The sequence below is a fragment of the Nomascus leucogenys genome, chromosome 18 (assembly GCF_006542625.1).
Source record: "Nomascus leucogenys isolate Asia chromosome 18, Asia_NLE_v1, whole genome shotgun sequence".
Taxonomy (NCBI): Eukaryota; Metazoa; Chordata; class Mammalia; order Primates; family Hylobatidae; genus Nomascus; species Nomascus leucogenys.
The window spans coordinates 121688-140738 of record NC_044398.1 but is presented as its reverse complement, the minus strand read 5'-3'; the positions used below and the strand labels follow the sequence as shown (position 1 = coordinate 140738).

The following is a 19051-nucleotide window of genomic DNA, read 5'->3' as shown; positions in this document are numbered from 1 at the left end:
GAGCCCAGGAGTTTGAGACCAGCCTGGGTAATGTGGTGAGATTCTGTGTCTACAAAACATTTTTAAAAATGAGCCAGGCATGGTGGAACTACTTGCCTATAGCCCCAGCTACTGAGAGGCTGAGGCGGGAGGATCACCTGAGCTGGGGAGGTTGGGGCTACGGTGAGCCGAGATTGTGCCACTGCACTCCAGCCTGGGCAACAAAGTGAGACCCTGCCTCAAAAAAAATAAAAATAAAAAATAAATAAAGCCCCCATTCCCCTTAGGATCCCTACTTCCTATACCAACCCACTGTCCCAGCTTGGAGGGGTGGGACCAGCCTCGAGCTGCAGCTGATTGCCAGAGCACAGAGCACAGGACGGAAGTGGTTCTGCATGGAGTATAGTGAGGCCAGGGAATAGCACTGCATTCCTGTCCGTGAGTCCCGGCCGTCAGGCCTTGGAGTGGCCTCACTGAACCCCCACTCCAAGCTCTGTTCAACAGAAATCCAGGAAATGGGCCGGAGAGGCTGGGAGACCAGCCAGGAGACCAGCCCCAGGCCGTGCCCCGGATCCTTGAGCCCTCACTTTTGTAATTAAGGTAATAAACCTGTGCTGGCCGTGGGGGCACATGCCTGTCATCCCAGCACTTTGGGAGACCAAGGTGGGCAGATCACCTGAGGTCAGGAGTTCGAGACCAGCCTGGCCAACACAGTGAAACCCCGTCTCTACTAAAAATACAAAAATTAGCCAGGCGTGGTGGCGGGCGCCTATAATCCCAACTACTCAGGAGGCTGACGCAGGAGAATCGCTTGAACCCGGGAGGCGGAGGTTGCAGTAAGCCGAGATCGTGCCACTGTACTCCAGCCTGGGCAACAGAGTGAGATTCCATCCCCGCCCAAAAAAAAAAAAACAAAAAGGAAAAGAAAAAAAGAAATCTATGGAACTGCTCATGGGGAGAAGGGACTGGCCTGGCCCTGCCACTCATGTTGACGACGAAGTAAACTGAGGCATGGCCCTTCCCTCCCCCATCAGAACTGGAAGGTGTCTGAGGCCCCAGCAGGCCCCTCTGCGTGAGATTCGCTGGCTCTGAGGCCCCAGCAGCCCCTCTGCCCGACATTCGGTGGCTCTGAGGCCCCAGCAGCCCCTCTGCCCGAGATTCGGTGGCTCTGAGGCCCCAGCAGCCCCTCTGCCTGAAATTCGGTGGCTCTGAGGCCCCAGATGTCCTCACTCTACCCCCCGTTTCTCTTGCCAGGCTCAGAGTATCATTTTCAAAATGGTAACCAGCAAACCAACGTGATTCTCACACAAAGGCAAGGTGAGCCTGTTTCTCGCTCACCCTGAATCATTCATGAAGGAGGCAGCTGGCCTGCGGGCTGGGATGGGAGACAGGAGGAGAGGAGAAAGACAGAGGCTGGGCTCTGCTCGCTAAATAAATCAGGTGCCCATGGGAGCCCCTGGGCATCTTCCCGCACTGGCATCCTGCATATGATGGCTGACCTGTAAATTGCTAGGCCCTCGGCCATGGTTACGGTCAGGCCAGCCCAGGAAGGACACTGGTTTCAGGTGACCTGGGTGAGATGGAGGCGGTTGCGGGGGGTTGGTTCCTGGGACCAGGCCACCATTGCAAAACCAAAGGGCCTGCTTGTACCTGCTACTGCCCTCTAAGCTTCTGGCGGTGGGTGGGGCTGAGGGGCTGAGGGGCTGAGAAAGACAACCACATCCCAAACTCTGGAACCCGTGAACAAGGCTTCATTTGGAACACTAGTCTTTGAAGGCACCATTAAGTGTCTTGAAATCATCCTGGAGCATGCAGGTAGACCCTAAATTCCGGGACATACATTTTATTTTTCACTTTTACTTTTTTTTTTTTGAGACGGCCTGTCACTCTGTTGCCCAGGCTGGAGTACAGTGGCATAATCTAGGCTCACTGCAGCCTCCGCCTCCCGCGTTCAAGTGATTCTCCTGCCTCAGTCTCCCGAGTAGCTGGGATTACAGGCACAAACCACCACGCCCGGCAAATTTTTGTATTTTTAGTAGAAACAGGCTTTCACCACGTTGGCCAGGATGGTCTGTCTCTTGACCTCGTGATCTGCCTGCCTCGGCCTCCCAAAGTACTGGGATGACAGGCGTTTGTTTTCATTTTTGTTTTTTTAGAGACCGAGTTTCACTCTTGTTGCCCAGACTGGAGTGCAATGGCGCAATCTCAGCTCACTGCAACCTCCGCCTCCCGGGTGCAAGCATTTCTCCTGCCTCAGCCTCCCGAGGAGCTGGGATTACAGGGCGTGCACCACCACGCCCGGCTAATTTTTGTATTTTTAGTAGAGACGAGGTTTCTCCATGTCGGCCAGGCTGGTCTCGAACTCCGACCTCAGGTGATCCACTCGCCTTGGCCTCCCAGAGTGCTGGGATTACAGGTGTGAGCCATTGCACCCGGCCAGACACTGCCTTAAAAAAATAAAAATAAAAAAAGGAACTGGACAGGTGGCTGGTGATGTGGGGCTTGTGGGGTAAGGGGTGGCCTCGGGTTTATACTTTGAGCAAGACAGGAGCTCTGGCAGGCCACGATCGGAAGTGGGTTTTAACACGATTCCGATGGGTTAGACTGGTGCTTGGAACCTGGTGGTCTCTACTGCTGCCAGCTGCCACTCAGACCCCCTGCCCCTGCCTGTCTGCTTTCAGGGCAGGGCCCATCCCAGGCACTCCAGGAACAGACAGAAGTGGCTCGCTCTGGGGGTCTCCAGGGGAGCAAATCCACAGTAACACACTGGGCTTCTCCCAGATCCACCGGACATTCCTGATGAGTGACCCTGGCTGCAGATGGCTCTTGGTGAGTCTCTGTTGACCGGCTGGTTCGGGCCAAAGGACCTTGCCGTGCGAGGCCTCCATGGAGCTCGGCGGCCACCCCTAATCCGAGCTGGAATCCTCTGGCACCGGACGCCCGGCGGGGCTCCAAGGCTCCTGGGCCCACGCCAGGCCCCAGCCTGAAACGTACCGCTGCTGGAATAAAACACGCCAGAGAAGCAGGGCGTTAGGCTCGCCTGGATTTGGGGAAATGAAATTGTCATGTCTTCTCCCTCCGTAGGTTGGTGCTAATGAAAAACCCCCTTTTCAGCATGGACTAAATCCCGCTAATTCTATTTAGGAAGCAGTGTCTACTCCGGGCCGGCAACTGCTCCGGCTTCCAACGCAGCCTCGTGAGGGTCGCAGGTGTGGAGGGCCGGGGTCATCCCCTCACCCTGGGATGGCTCCCAACCCGCTGACCTGGCCTCCCCGACAGGCACCCCCACAGCTCTGTCAGACTCTTTACGCGATCAGCGCTCCCGGGAACATTCGTTTAGGGTGTTTTCTGCTGCTGGGATGGTGGCCCGGGAGGGACCCTCCTGGTGACCCTGCTGGGCCCGGCCCTCAGTTTCCCCAGCCGTAGGCTGGCAGCCTCGAACTGTACAAGGTCCAGGCCACAGTTTCCCCAGCTGTAGGTCAGTGGGCCGTGGACTGTACGGGGCTTGGGCCTCAGCTTCCCCAGCTGCAGGCGGGTGGCCATGGACTGTGGACTGTGCGTGGCCTGGGCCTCAGTTTCCCCAGCTGTAGGTGGGGCGGCTGTGGACTGTGTGTGGCCCGGACCTCAGTTTCCCCAGCTTTAGGCCGTTGGCTGCGGACTGTGCAAAGTCCAGGCCTCAGTTTCCCCAGCTGTAGGCGGGCGGCCGCGGACTGTACAAGGTCCAGGCCTCAGTTTTCCCAGCTGTAGGCAGCCGGCCGCGGACTGTGCGGGGCCCGGACCTCAGTTTCCCTATCCGCAGTCGGGATTCGCTGTTCCGGGGCGAACAAAGGACGGTCGGGGGTGACCCTGGATCATGGCGCGCTCGCAGTAGCTGTGGCCACTGTGGAAACAGCCCTGGCGTGTCCGGGACGCGACGCGGCCTTTCCCTCCCCGCGCGATCACCCAGATGTGAGCGCTCAGTTTGAATCGGACTTTTTGGCCATGTGCCCACAAGCAACATGGAGCCCTGAAGGTTTCCTGCCCGACTCCAAGATGGTGACGCGACTCCCTTTGCCCTCACGGCCCAGGCGGGCCGGTCCTGCCCACTTGCAAGATGGCGGCAGCCTGGGCCAAGCACACTTCCCGCCGCCTGACTCGCCACGTACCCACTCTCAAGATGGCGTCTCCCGCAAAGCCACGCGCCAGCTGACTGGCTCAGACGCCGTCACGTGCTCCCATTTTCTCCCCCTCCCCCGACTCCACAGGCCGTTTCCGCCTTCGCCCTTGAGGAATGACCTCCTCCCCCAATAGGCGCCTGCGATTTCTCTGGGTCCCGCCCCCTGGTGGCCTTCTGGCCAGTGGGAGGTGCTGGTGGGGGCCCGCGGGGCTCTCCCCGCCCCCGGGCTGCAGCGGGAGCCAATGGGCAACGCGCGCGGGGGACGTGTGCGGGCGTCTCCGCCATTTTGTGAGTCTATAACTCGGAGCCGTTGGGTCGGTTCCTGCTATTCCGGCGCCTCCACTCCGTCCCCCGCGGGTCTGCTCTGTGTGCCATGGACGGGTGAGTCGCACCTCACCCCGCGCCCTGCCGCCCTCCCCACGCCGCAGCCCTGCCCCCGCCGCCGCGCCGGCCTCCCCGGGGCCGATCTCGCCGCCTCCCGGGCGGGAGGGGGCGGCGGGCTCTCCCCTTCCTCTCCGCGTGGCGGGCGCGGGCCCGGGCGCGGGGCGGGCCAGGGGCTTCCCGGGGATCTGGCCGCGTCCCCATCCGTCCGGCCCGCTTCCGGCCCCCGCGCGCCCCGTCCCGATCGCACGCGGCCTCCTGCGCCCCTCCCCCTCCGCGAGCGGCTCCGCACTTCGCCTTTGCCCCGCCTCGGCGGCGCGCGGCCCTTCCCGCTTCCCGTCCGGCCCTCGCGCGCCCGGATGGCCCTTCCCGCCTCCCGTCCGCGTCCCTCGTGCGCCTGCGTAGCCCGTCGCGCGTCCCCGTTGGCCCCAGCGCGCGTGCGCGGCCGCCGTCGGGGGCGCGCGCCTTTCCCGCCGCCCGGACTCTGCCCCCGGCGCAGCCCCGGAAGTGCAGGCGGGGCTGGGGCGGCCGCCGGGAGGGAAAGCTGGCGCCGGGGCTTCGCCGCGCGCCCGAGTCTCTGCGCTCCCCGCCTTGCTCCTACCCCCCGTGCGCCCCGGGCCGCGGCCAAGGGGTTTCGGTGATCTCGGGAGACAGGCGGCCACCCCGAGGGTCTGTCCTCCGCCCCGCGGTCGGAGGGGTCTCTCCAGGGACCCCCGCGGGCGCCGTCATGGGGAGGGGCCCCCCTTCCCGGCTCTCGGGCTGGGGCAGCCTTGCTGGGCGGGCTTCCCTTGGGAGAGGTGGGAGTCCCCTCCAGAAAGGCCGTGTCCCGCCGAGCGCTTCCTGCGCGATGCCCTCCCTGGGAATAGGAAGCGGGAGAGGCTGGAGATGTTTCGCATTCTTTCCGTTTTCCTGAGTTTTTCTTGGGCTCAGTCAGTTTTAAAAGTCTGTTAGGACGTGGTCCGTGCAGTCCGTGGTGTCAGAGGAAGAGGCGCAGCCCTAGAGTGGGTCTGGACCCCTTAGCATGCGTCCGGGCAGGTGGGTCCTGCAGACGGCGAGACGAGGGCTCCCCGCTCTCGGATCCGGCACCGTGGGCTCGGGGGCCGCGCACTCGCCTCCCGGAGTGAGGCAGGAGGCCCGGAGGCTGCCCTTCCGACGGACGCTCCGAGTCACTTAGGGCCTCGCCGGGAGTTGCAGTGGCCCCGTAGAAGCCGTGGGGAGCTCACTGTTGGGTCAGGAGCTAGCCAGGGCTGAAGAGAGGGCCTCGGGCAGTCCGGCTTTCTTCCTCTTTTCCCCCGGGATGTCCTGAGGAGGGAAAGTCGGGTCGGGCGGGGCTCGGGTTGATCAGTAACTGAGGCTGTGTTCTGGTCCGTCTGTTAATTTTTATTGACGGTTTCCACGGCCGCCACCCGCCCTCCTCGGTGGATCGGGCTCCACTCTGCTGAGAGGCACCCTCTTGGGGGCCACCCCCACCCGGGCGGAAGCTCTGGCCCAGGCCTGTGAATTTGCCAGTTTCAGTCTCTCCGAGGCGTTTCCAACTTTCTGGAAAGCACACAGCAGCCCTTGAACCCTCTCAGCGGCATCTAGCATCCCTCGGGGCTTCCGAGGGGGTGTCTTTGTTTTGGGACGTGTGGGGCTTGGTCCAGAGGTGGGGCCTGCGGTCCTGCTGGGAGGGAGGGGCGCCAAAGGACAATGGTGGCCCCTTTTCAAGTTGCAGTCAAGTGGACGGCTCACTTCCCTGCCCTTCTGAGCTTTCTCTATCGGGGCCTCGTGCAGCCAGAGGGAGCCCTGGAGAGGTGGCGGCTGCAGGGACCTACAGGCTCTCCTGGCCCCGGGACAGCCGGGGGCTCCTGCCGCTGAGTGGCCACCAGGCTAACGTTGTCTCCTTTCTCTCTCTCCACAGCATTGTCCCAGATATAGCCGTTGGTACAAAGGTAGGCATTTCTCACTTTGCTTCTCCGTGACGCTCCTCTGACCTTGTGCCGACCCGGGGGGCCACCCCCAGCGCTGCTGCGTTGGCTGGAGAGCGCCTTTCCATTCCTGAGCGGCACGCTACCCTTGGTCTGGAATCTGGAGTTGGGTGGTAGGGTTTGAGCCCCGGGCTCCGGTGCCCGTGAGTTTTGGGGGCTTCGGTTTGCTGGCCGCCCCTCAGGTCTGGAATCTGAGCTGCTCTTCAGTTCTTGCTCTCAGCAGCGAGGGCTCTGCGTGCCCCAGGCCTGCCTTTGGAACTTCTGCCTCTGGAGGCTGGAATGGTGCTGTTAAGTGGGATACCTCATGTTGTGGCTGCCAGGCAGACTCCTGGTTTTGATAGGAAAAGAGCCACCTGGCTGTGGAGGGACCTGGGCAGACTCCAGCCTGTTTGGCTGGGATGGGCATTTACTGGTTCATTTTGACGTTAAGGTTTGTTTTTTTTTGTTTTTGTTTTTTTTTGAGATGGAGTCTTGCTTTGTCACCAGGCCAGAGTGCAGTGGTGCGATCTTGGCTCACTGCAACCTCCACCTCTCGGGTTCAAGCGATTCTCCTGCCTCAACCTCCTGAGTAGCTGGGATTACAGGTGCCCACCGCCATGCCCAGCTAATTTTTGTATTTTTTTTTTTTTTTAGTAAAGATAGGGTTTCAACATTGTTGGCCAGGCTGGTCTGGAACTCAGGTGATGCACCCCCACTTGGCCTCCCAAAGTGCTGGGATTACAGTTGTGAGCCGCCAGACCCGGTTGACATTAAGTATCTTTTGATGGTATCTGGTCAGAACAACAGCAGACTGTCAAAGGTGTTGTTTGGGGCAAGAGAAAAATGAATGTGCCACATCTCCGGTGTGTGTGAATCTTGCAGCCCCGTGGAGGGTGAGGCCAGGACTAAGCGTGTAAGGAAAGGGGGTCAAAACCTGAAGAAGAATAAGGTCCTGGGGAGGCCAGCGATTCTCGCGGGAGCTGTAGTCGTCACTTAGCTGGGGTAGTTGGTTAATGATTCTGCTGGTTATTGTCGGTTGAGGGGGCTCCCGACTTCAGGGCTTGTCCCCCAAGAGCCTCCTGCAGGGTGAGCCCATGGTGGTGGCGTCCTGAGCCAGCAGCCAGCTGGTTTCTGGTCAGTCAGCGGTGGTGCCTGAGCCAGGTTTCGGTTTTTCCCAAGTGGACTGCTGTCTTTACACGCTGCCTGCCCCGATCTTCCCTGGAGATAAAACCTGTTTGTTCAGTGTGGGAGGAGGGAGAGGTACTTTCATCTGAAGCATTTGCAACAATCCCTAGATGTGTCTGGCTTGCAGACAGTTCTCTCATCCCTGCTTCTGTGGGCCTGCTTTCCAGCTGGAGTGGCCCTCAGCTTCCATGGGGTGGTCCGGGAGCCCTCTGCAGTTCCTAGGGGGCTCCTTGGCTGGGACGTTGAAGCCCAGCCAGGACATGAAGCCTGCGGGAAAGATTTTGCCACAGGGCAGGGTTAGGGCTCCTGCTGGTGCAGGCCCTGGTAGGAGGGTGGGGCAGCACCCTGACCCAGATGATCACCCCCCCTCCCCCCCACCACCAGGGAGCCCTCAGCTGACCTGGGCCCACACCTGGCCACGCTGTCCTTTAGCCCAGGACAGAGCAAGCTCTTGTTCAGTGTGGGGTTAAAGACACCTAGGACCCGTGCTGCAGGGCCCCAACTGCAGACTGGGAAGTCCTGGGGCGTTTTCTGTCAATCTGTGCTTCAGGACAGGTGCCCTGAAGGGACCCTCCTGGGGTACCTGGCAGCTGCTGTGAAGGCAGTGGAGGTGCTAGGCCCAGCTCGTGTCTCCTGGTTGCTGCCCTGTGGAGCCTCGGAGCCTCCAGGTGTCCCTTCTGTTCTGCTGGGGCACCGCTGAGCTGAGCCAAGCCGGCCTGTGCCGTCTGGGCAGGCGTGGAGTTTGCTGCCACAGACAGTTGTGGGCATGCCAGGCCACTTGCCCATGGGAATGAGATTAGGGGTTCAGGCAGGTGGCCAAGAAGACCGCTCAGAGGAAGCTGCCCCACCCACCACTCCAGTCAAAGACAGGGTCCAAGATGCCCTTTTTAAGGTTTGTGCAGCCAGCACATGGGAGCCGCATGGGCGCCTGGCCGCTGTCCAGCTTGGGGGAGGACCAGCCCTGGTGTTCTAGTCTGGGTCGGCTCCTGGGCTCCCCCAGCCTCTGAGCTGGAGGGGAGAGGAGACAGGAAGTGACTTCCTGTGGGGGGCGGTGGATGGAGGGCGGAGGCTGGAGGCCCTGCGTCTCAGGTGCACCCGGCCTCCTGTCCTCCTGTCCTCTCGTCCTGGCACGCCTGTATTTTCCCATCGTGTGGTTTCCACCTGAGGCGGCTGGCTCTGACCCCCTTCCTCTGGGCCTGCACAGCCCCGCCTTGTGCTCACAGGGGGCCCCAGACTCTGAAAGCGAGGAGAGGACTCGAGGGTCTGTTTTCAGCGTTTGGCTTCATTCGTGTCCGGCCGGAACTTCAGGGCCGCCCTGACACTGGACACTGTTCATTCTTTGACCCTAAATTCTTGGGGACTGACAGGTGCCATTTGGGTGGGCGCCGGGCCTGTGGAGCCTGAGTGATTCCTGGTTCCAGCCCTTGTGGCTGCTTGATTGCTTCTTTGGTGATGCCCTGGGTGCTTGCGGTATTGGCGGGGGGGCTCAGGGCTGCAGTTAGAGGTCTCATTGGCAGGGCCCGTTCCCTGTTCCCCGTCCTCCTTGAGCAGGTGCTGGAGTCTCCGGAGGCTTTTGCCGCCCGCGTCGGGAGGAGGCAGCTGTGGGGCTTTGGAGGCTCGGGCAGCCTTCTTTCCAGGAAGCTCTTGAGCCAGGGCCTCCAGGGCAGGAGTGGAGCTGAACGTGGATGGAGGGGAGGCCTTAAGAGAAGACCATCCAAGCGCAGGCTTGGGGAGGCCAGCGTTGGTGGGGGCTCTTTGACCAGGCGTGGGGGCGCATGGAGCAGGCTCAGGGAGGTCAGCGTGGGGGCAGCTCCTTGACCAGGCATGGGGGTGTGTGGAGCTGGGGGTTGTCTGAGGGGGGACAGGGCGTGACATCCACTGGTTCCTTTGATGCAATGGCCCTGGGCCCCTCAGCAGGTGGGGGCAGGCTCTTGGCCTCACTCCTGATACAGGAGATGGAGGCTCCTTTGTTCCCTGGGATGGCCCTGTCCTGGGGGGCCTGGGTGCTGCCCTCAGTGCCTGCAGAGGCCGGCTTTGCTCCAAGGTCCTCAGACCCGAGCTTTGTTTTCCGTGTAACTAAGGGCCGTAACCAACGTCTCCTCCAATTTCACTCTGAATAAACGTGTGTCTTCAGTCCTTGCAGCAGGGGGGCGAAGTTGCCATCCTGAGCCTAGGATCAGTCCAGTGCAATTCTTAGAAGTTGATCCAGTTACATAGAAATAACGAGTGAATAGATTGTTTCTGGAGAGAAAACGGACAGGTCAGAAGTGATGGAGCCGCAGTGAAGCTCCCCCTGGCCCCAGTCCCGGCCGCGATAACACTGGATAACTGCGGGGAGGCCGTGTCTCTAGTCCTCAGTCTTGCGTGTGCAGAGACGGAGGTCGGGTTTCCTTACTGGGCTGGAAAACAGGAGAGGAGGGGCTCCTGCGAGAGTGAGGGAGACGGCGCTATAATTTGGTTCTCCTGCGAGGCCACCAGAAGTGAGGACAGCTGCCTGGGCCCTGCCGTGCGCTGTTGGGGAGGCTGGCTCCATGGAGTGGGTCCCCTGCCCTGCTGGCTGGTGGCTGAGGCCCGAGGCCTGTGCCCAGGGCGGCCGGCAGCACAGTGAGGCCACATCCACAGCAGAGTTGGCCGTGGAGATAGTGTACGCGGTGCCCTCCGTAGCTGAGAGCTTCCCAGCCCCACACTGGCTGAGTACCCAGGGCTTCCAGAATTTGGAACAAGGAGCAGTGTCTCAGTTGTGGAGCTGTGGGGTGCTGTACGTGTCGGTGGGCTGGGGGTATTTCTGGAGACGGGCCTGGGTCTGTGCTCGGGCTGCCGTGCCGTGGAAGTGTGGGTGTGGGTTGGGGGTCTGGGACCCCAGGCAGCCCAGACGGGAGCAGGGCTGGTTGATGGGGAAGGGAGACTCTGGCCTGGCGGGAAGTGCAGCTCCGCGCCGTCTCTTCTCTTGCAGCGGGGATCTGACGAGCTTTTCTCTACTTGTGTCACTAACGGACCGTTTATCATGAGCAGCAACTCGGCCTCTGCAGGTAAGGCCCAGACTCGGCCCAGGGCAAGGCCCGTGGGTGTTTTTCCCTGGAACAACCTTACGTTCTTGTTCTGAGACTCTTCCGTCTCAAAGTGCAGAGGCCCATGGTCCACGCTGCAGGTCCAGGTGCAAGTTCTCGCTACAGAGAATTTCCAGGGAGGGGCTGGATGGATGGTCCAGGCTCCACGTGGACCTGTGGGCGGGTTGTCAGGAGCAGGGGTCCTGACCGTGCAGGTCTTGGCCTCGCGCACTGCTGGTTCACATGCACCCTCCTGGGGCTCAGGGTTGGTCTCTAGCAGGCAGGGCTCTAGGGGGATAGCAGGGACTTTCCTCTGTGGGCTTCTGCGAGTTGGTGCCTGCATCTCATGGCACCCCCTTTTCAGCAAACGGAAATGACAGCAAGAAGTTCAAAGGTGACAGCAGAAGCGCCGGCGTCCCCTCTAGGGTGATCCACATCCGGAAGCTCCCCATCGACGTCACAGAAGGGGAAGTCATCTCGCTGGGGCTGCCCTTTGGGAAGGTCACCAACCTCCTGATGCTAAAGGGGAAAAACCAGGTACCTGAGCCACGTTTCTCCCGGGCACTCGTACCGCGCAGGCAGGGACGAGGAGGGCCCAGCGCTCACTGCCTCCCCCACAGGCCTTCATCGAGATGAACACGGAGGAGGCTGCCAACACCATGGTGAACTACTACACCTCGGTGACACCTGTGCTGCGCGGCCAGCCCATCTACATCCAGTTCTCCAACCACAAGGAGCTGAAGACCGACAGCTCTCCAAACCAGGCGGTGCGTGGCCCTGCGGTGGACCCCAGCAGCCCGGGGACCTCGGGGGTGGGCCCAGCTGCAGGGGCCAGCGACTCACGGCCATGCCTCCCACAGCGGGCCCAGGCGGCCCTGCAGGCTGTGAACTCGGTCCAGTCGGGAAACCTGGCCTTGGCTGCCTCGGCGGCGGCTGTGGACGCAGGAATGGCGATGGCTGGGCAGAGCCCTGTGCTGAGGATCATTGTGGAGAACCTCTTCTACCCTGTGACCCTGGATGTGCTGCACCAGGTGAGGTGGTCCCATCACTGCTGGGGCAGCTCGGGCTCGGTCAGGCTGCTATTGCTGTGGGCACAGGCACACGGGAGGGGCCCGGCAGGGATGGTGGGCGCCGAGCAGGAGCTCACGCTGTGGCCTGGGACCTGCAGATTTTCTCCAAGTTTGGCACAGTGTTGAAGATCATCACCTTCACCAAGAACAACCAGTTCCAGGCCCTGCTGCAGTATGCGGACCCCGTGAGCGCCCAGCACGCCAAGCTGGTGAGTGGGGCTCCCAGGACGGCGCCCGCCCTGGCCCTGGCCCGGCCACGTCTCATGTTCCCTCTCCCCTCAGTCGCTGGACGGGCAGAACATCTACAATGCCTGCTGCACGCTGCGCATCGACTTTTCCAAGCTCACCAGCCTCAACGTCAAGTACAACAATGACAAGAGCCGCGACTACACGCGCCCAGACCTGCCCTCCGGGGACAGCCAGCCCTCGCTGGACCAGACCATGGCTGCGGCCTTCGGTAAGAGGCTGCCCGACGCGGCGCCAGTGTGCAGAGTGGTCTGTTAGAGCCGCTCAGTCCGGAGCCCCAGCGGCACGGGCCCGGCCCTGCACCAGGGTGATGCGCCTGCTGCTCTCTGCACGGCCAGCACAGCACAGTCCAGTGCCCCCCACGTCGGGACCATGGCCCCCCCTAGAGCAGCGGATCTGCCCGCGAAGGCTCTGCCGGGGCTGCCCGCCAGCCGGGTTGGGGCCCATCCCGCAGCACAGCGCCCGCTCGCGGTGGAGGTTGTGGGTGCGATGATTAGTGTCTCATTTATTTCTAGGTGCACCTGGTATAATCTCAGCCTCTCCGTATGCAGGAGCTGGTTTCCCTCCCACCTTTGCCATTCCTCAAGCTGCAGGTATTCAAATGCTTGGTCTTGGTTCCCCAGCGACTGCATGCCCACACCACCTTCCCAGGCAGCTCCGCATCCACGGCGGCAGCCTGGGCGGACTGGGCACTCGAGTGCCAGGTCAGGGGCCCTTCCCGGGAGAGGGGACGCCACGTCCACAGAGCAGGCTTGGCCAGGGCAGTGGTAGGACAGGGCTGTGGAGGCCCCACGTGTGGACGGCGCCAGCCAGAAGCCACTAACCGCACAGTCTTTGTGGTCTGGTTCCCTTCAAGCACCTCCGGGCGAGCGCGAGGACCGCCAGTGGTTGGAGGGATGTGTCCCTAGTAGTTGAATTTGAGTGGCCTGGTAAGCGCGTGGCCCGAGGCTGAGGAGCATGACCGGCGGCGGGACGTGTGTGCGTGGCCGTCCTCCTGCTTCCCTTCTGGGACCGGGACCCGGCCGCCCGAGTGCTGGCCGTGGACGGAGCAGCGCGTGCCGCCCCGCGGCCGCCTTGTCTGCATGGAGGCATGGGCACGCATGCGCGGTGGTCCCGGGACAGGCCCTGCTTGCCGAGGGCCCCGTGTCTGTGCTGGCGGAGCCGGAGCTTTTCTGTGCTGTGGGCGCATGCAGATGAGTCCAGGCCCGGCACGGCCCGTGCTGTGAGGAGAGGCGGGCGCTGGTGCAGGAGCCAGCGGGTGGCTGTGCGGGGGTCGGGCGACCCCACAGGCACCCGGGGTAGGGCCAGAGCCAGGGCCCCGTGCGGCTCGGCTCCTCGGTGCATGAGGACGGGGAGCGTCGGCCTCTCCCACTCTGCGGTGGAGCGGGGGCGCCGCTGCTCATCTCACCTTCTACCTTTACAGGCCTTTCCGTTCCCAACGTCCACGGAGCCCTGGCCCCCTTGGCCATCCCCTCGGCGGCGGCAGCAGCTGCAGCGGCAGGCCGGATCGCCATCCCGGGCCTGGCGGGGGCAGGAAATTCTGTACTGCTGGTCAGCAACCTCAACCCAGAGGTACGTGCGTGGGCTTTTCCTCCGCGCCGTTCTTCCCGGAAGAGCGAGCAGGGGATGTTGTGCTCGGTCTTGGGTCCCGGAGCAGCGCCGCCCCTCGCTGTGTTTGCGCCTCTGCCCCAGCAGCCCCTCTGCTGCAGCGCTGAGACCCTCCTTTCCCAAGATGGCTTGAGTTTTCCTGTTTTCCTGAATTCACATCTTGGTTTGCGTTTTCACTTCCATGATATGCAGAATGAATTGTTTTTTTGTTACCCAAAGGCAATCTAAAAGTTACTTGGAGCTGAGCAGGGCGTGCAGTTCAGAGCCCCAGCAGGCCGCCCTGCTGGTCAGTGGGAAACACAGGGTTAGCGCGGCAGGGTGTGGGCGGCCCCTGTGTCAGGAGAGCCTGTCACTTAACTGGTGGATCTGTTATTTCTCAGAATGGTTAGATTCCCCTCGGGGAGAGCTTGGGTGAAACAAGAGGCTCAGAATACGTAACTCTTGATGGATGGGATCCCCTGGAATCAGCATTTCAGGCTGTTCTGTTTCCCGGCAACTCCTGTGACTTCCTCTAGGTGGTGCCCAGCCTGGCCCTCCCTCCTGGGGGCACAGGACGCACCCCCTGCCTCTGCCTCTTACCATGAGCCTGGTGCTGTCCCTCCAGCTCCTGAGCTAGGGGACCCATAGCGAGGCCGTGCACTAACAGACTCAATCTCCCTTCACGCCTGTGTAATCGTCCTTAGAGACTGACTTGTAGTACCACAGCCGCGGGAGACAGCGCTGCTGCAGGGCTTGGCTGAGGTGGCCGGGAGCGGAGCCGCATCTGCACTCCTGGGGGGCGTGGTTGGGATCGGCTTCTGGGAGCCCCTCCAGCAGCGCTGTCTCTTCCGGCATGTGAGTGAAGGTGCTTTTCTTACCGTGTGCCCCTCGAGGTAAACCTGTAACTGGAATGTGTGTGGAGTGTGACTGATAGAACACTGCCTGATTTTCTTATGTATTTACTGACCTGTGTTTTTTTGCTACTTTTTTTCTTTTCTCCCCTTCCCCTTTCCCAATTTTTTTTCTTGCCCTGATCCGGAATTTCTTTGCCAACTGACTGCACGGTACTTCTGCTTCCTGTTGTTGCTTGAAACAAAACAAAAACATAAACAAATAAAAAACAAAAATTCCCCCTCAAACCCTGCTCTCCGGAAACCAACCTGCCCTTGAATATTAACATCCTGACAACTTCATCATCCATCAACCACTGCACGCCTGCGGGGACTGTCTTCCTCGTGTGGACGATTGGCAACTCGCCCCCCTTGACCTCTCCCTCTCCCCTGTCCCTCCGCTGCCTTGCTCTGCTGTCTCTAAAGAGAGTCACACCCCAAAGCCTCTTTATTCTTTTCGGTATGTTATCGTTCACACTTTTATTACCTTGTTTTCATTAATTGAGATGATTTTGATGCCCTGAGACGTATTATGAGTTTGCGGTTTGGCACTCTGATGCTCCGTGGCATCCGCCTCGTTTTATGGTTTGCTTTCGGTTTGCGAATTTTATTTGGTCCCGTAGATACGTACGCATGGTTTATCGCCCTGCATGCTTTTCAGAGTTAGACCTGTCGGTGGCATATGCTACCATGGCCACCCGCTGGCAGCTTACCTGTCCTGGATGCTATGACTTTGCTGAACGGAGCTGCTCCTGTTAGCGCGCCCTGTGGCTGCAAGACGCAGCTCCGCGGTGGCCAATAAAGCAAACCCGGCCGGGCTGAGCCGGGCCTTGTGGGGGTGCGCGGGGCCGGGGCTGACGGGGAGATGGGCGGGGCAGGCAGCAGGCGACTCAGGCCCCGTCCCTGGGCTTTTGAAGGCGTCTACGGCGATGTGCAGCGCGTGAAGATCCTGTTCAATAAGAAGGAGAATGCCCTGGTGCAGATGGCGGACGGCAACCAGGCCCAGCTGGGTAAGAGGCTGGGGCGGCCCCAGGGGTGGCGGGGGCAGGGGCTGCGTTCCCTTTCGGGCACCTGGTCACGCGGGTGCTGCTCCCCCAGCCATGAGCCACCTGAACGGGCACAAGCTGCACGGGAAGCCCATCCGCATCACGCTCTCGAAGCATCAGAACGTGCAGCTGCCCCGCGAGGGCCAGGAGGACCAGGGCCTGACCAAGGACTATGGCAACTCACCCCTGCACCGCTTCAAGAAGCCGGGCTCCAAAAACTTCCAGAACATATTCCCGCCCTCTGCCACGCTGCACCTCTCCAACATCCCGTGAGTGCTGGGCCGAGGGGCTCACGGGGCTGGGGGCGGGCAAGGGCTCTGCTTGGCTGTCCTGCTGCGTCGGTGTGTGGACTTGTGGCGTTTCCAGAGTGCAGGTCGGGCACCTCTTATCCCAGACCTGAAGTACTGCAAGGCCTGAAGCTTGAGCCGAGGGCTGCTCAAGGGAGGGGATCATTGGACACTTTGGAGTTTTTGGCTTAGGGGATGCTCCTCTGTGAGAATGTATAATGTGCACATTTATTTATTTATTTTTATTTTTTGAGACGAGGTCTTGCTCTGTCACCCAGGCTAGACAGTGGAACGATCTTGGTTCACTGCAACCTCCGCCTCTTGGGTTCAAGCGATTGTCCCACCTCAGCTTCCCAAGTAGCTGGGACTATAGGCACCCACTACCACGCCCAGCTAATTTTTGTATTTTTAGTAGAGACGGTTTCACCATATTGGCCAGGCTGGTCTCGATCTCCTGACTTCGTGATCAACCCGCCTTGGCCTCCCAAAGTGCTGGGATGACAGGCGGGAGCCACCACACCCGGCCTCATGCACACCTTTAGAATCCCAGTACTATTGGGGGGCCAGGCAGGGAATCGCTTGAACCCAAGAGTTAAGACCAGCCTGCGCAATAAAGTGAGACCTCTGTCTCTACAAGAAAAAGTGGTTAAAATTGGCCAGGAGTGGTGGTGTGCACCTCAGGTCCTGCTCCTTCAGATTGGGACGCTGAGGTGGGAGGTTCACTTCGAGCTCAGCAGGTTGAGGCTGCAGTGAGCTGTGACTGTACTGACACAGTCCAGGCTGGGTGACAGAGTGAGACCCTGTCTGTAAAAAATATATAATGCAAGTATTTGGAAATGCAGGTACATCTGGCCCCAAGCATGTCAACCTCTAGTAAGCCCTTTGATATTTAACACGTTACTTGTGAAATGTTATCAGAAAATCAACAAGGGGCCTGGCAGAGTGGCTCACGCCTGTCATCCCAGCACTTTAGGAGGCCGAGGCAGGCAGATCATCTGAGGTCAGGAGTTCGAGACCAACCTGGCCATCCTGGTGAAACCCCGTCTTTACTAAAAATAAAATCAGCCTGGCATGGTGTGCGCCTGTAATCCCAGCTACTTGGGAGGCTGAGGCAGGAGAATCACTTGAACCTGGAGGCGGAGGTTGTGGTGAGCTGAGATCGCACCACTGTGCTCCGGCCTGGGCGACAGAGTGAGACTCTGTCTGAAAAAAAACAGTGGAGGAGCATGGTATTCTGTTTCTGCAAACCTGTAGATGCCTGGTTTCGTTAGAAGCTGCTTCAGACCATTGTGGACATGATTTGGTACCCCATTTCTGGGCTCCCAAAAGGCCCTACGCTTCCCTGGCCACTTTGAAAACTATAGTCTGGGGAAAGCCTCGCAGACCTGACTGGGCGTCCCCCCACGCAGCCCCAGGCTCACGCCTTTCTCCTCCCACAGGCCCTCAGTCTCCGAGGAGGATCTCAAGGTCCTGTTTTCCAGCAATGGGGGCGTCGTCAAAGGATTCAAGTTCTTCCAGTGAGTATGAGGCGAGCTGTGCCTGGCTCTCCCCGGGCTGCCCTGTGGCCGGCCCTGACCCCATGTCTTGCAGGAAGGACCGCAAGATGGCGCTGATCCAGATGGGCTCCGTGGAGGAGGCAGTCCAGGCCCTCATTGACCTGCACAACCACGACCTCGGGGAGAACCACCACCTGCGGGTCTCCTTCTCCAAGTCCACCATCTAGGGGCACAGGCCCCCCACGGCCGGGCCCCCTGGCGACAACTTCCATCATTCCAGAAAAAAGCCACTTTAAAAAGCAGCTGAAGTGACCTTAACAGACCAGAGATTTTATTTTTTTAAAGAGAAATCAGTTTACCTGTTTTTAAAAAAATTAAATCTAGTTCACCTTGCTAACCCTGCGGTGACGGGGACAGCTCAGGCTCTTGGTGACTGGCAGCGGGAGTTCCCGGCCCTCCACACCCGGGGCCAGACCCTCGGGGCCATGCCTTGGTGGGGGCCTGTCGGGCGTGGGGCCTGCAGGTGGGCGCCCTGACCACGACTTGGCTTCCTTGTGCCTTAAAAAACCTGCCTTCCTGCAGCCACACACCCACCCGGGGTGTCCTGGGGACCCAAGGGGTGGAGGTCACACCAGAGAAAGGCAGGGGGCCTGGCCGGCTCCTGCGGGATCATGTAGCTGGGGCGTGGCGGCAGTGGCTGCGACACCCCAACCCCAGCCCTCTAATCAAGTCACGTGATTCTCTTTCCACCCCGCCCCCAGGGCCTTCCTTTCTGCCCCCAGGCGGGCTCCCCCTGCTCCAGCTGCGGAGCTGGTCGTCATAATCTCTGTATTATATACTTTGCAGTTGCAGACGTCTGTGCCTAGCAATATTTCCAGTTGACCAAATATTCTAATCTTTTTTTCATTTATATGCAAAAGAAATAGTTTTAAGTAACTTTTTATAGCAAGATGATACAATGGTATGAGTAATCTAAACTTCCTTGTGGTATTACCTTGTATGCTGTTACTTTTATTTTATTCCTTGCAATTAAGTCACAGGCAGGACCCAGTTTCCAGAGAGCAGGCGGGGCCGCCCAGCGGGTCAGGCACAGGGAGCCCCGGTCCGATCTTAGAGCCCCGAGCTTCAGGGAGGGGGCGGGCGTGTCGCCGCCTCTGGCATCGCCTCCGGTTGCCTTACACCACGCTTTCACCTGCAATCGCCTAGAAAACTTGCTCTCAAACTTCTTCAGGGTTTTTTTTCCTTCAAATTTTGGACCAAAGTCTCATTTCTGTGTTTTGCCTGCCTCTGATGCTGGGACCCCGAAGGCGGGCCGCTCCTCCTGTCTTCACTGTGCTCTTTCTCCCGCCCCCGCGTCCTGTCCCGGGGGCGCTCCTAGGATCCCCTTTCCGTAAAGGAGAGAGTAACAAGGGTGTAAATATTTATAATTTTTTATACCTGTTGTGAGACGCGAGGGGCAGCGGCGCGGTTTTTTATGGTGACACAAATGTATATTTTGCTAACAGCAATTCCAGGCTCAGTATTGGGACCGCGGAGCCACAGGGACCCCACGCACATTCCGTTGCCTTACCCGATGGCTTGTGACGCGGAGAGAACCGATTAAAACCTTTTGAGAACCTCCTCCCTTGTCTAGCTCTGTGTTCGCTGTGGACGCTGTAGAGGCAGGTTGGCCAGTCTGTACCTGGACTTCGAATAAATCTTCTGTATCCTCGCTCCGTTCCGCCTTCGTTGCTGG

General features: G+C 60.1%; 1 protein-coding gene across 2 annotated transcripts; it reads left to right on the top strand.

Moving 5' to 3' along the window:
- Window positions 1–4385: 4385 nt before the first annotated feature.
- PTBP1 (polypyrimidine tract binding protein 1) lies at window positions 4386–19029 on the top strand. Of its 2 annotated transcripts, XM_030798116.1 has the most exons (15): window positions 4386–4516; window positions 6417–6447; window positions 10601–10676; window positions 11059–11231; window positions 11315–11461; window positions 11555–11725; window positions 11863–11973; window positions 12047–12221; window positions 12526–12603; window positions 13434–13582; window positions 14914–14947; window positions 15405–15497; window positions 15586–15802; window positions 17260–17337; window positions 17411–19029. In XM_030798116.1, the coding sequence occupies exons 1-15, from the start codon at window positions 4509–4511 to the stop codon at window positions 17541–17543; spliced, it is 1674 nt and encodes a 557-aa protein (XP_030653976.1). In that variant the 5' UTR covers window positions 4386–4508; the 3' UTR covers window positions 17544–19029. The 2 variants fall into 2 exon arrangements, with proteins under 2 accessions (XP_030653976.1, XP_030653977.1); XM_030798117.1 differs by lacking the exon at window positions 12526–12603 and having other exon boundaries at window positions 17411–19027.
- Window positions 19030–19051: the final 22 nt, after the last annotated feature.

Bases quoted from the DNA above. Each gene is read 5' to 3' on its own strand.
- PTBP1 (XM_030798116.1), top strand. The intron at 12,222-12,525 runs GTAAGAGGCTGC...ATTTATTTCTAG, and splicing joins GACCATGGCTGCGGCCTTCG to GTGCACCTGGTATAATCTCA. The intron at 13,583-14,913 runs GTACGTGCGTGG...CTGTCTCTAAAG, and splicing joins TCAGCAACCTCAACCCAGAG to AGAGTCACACCCCAAAGCCT.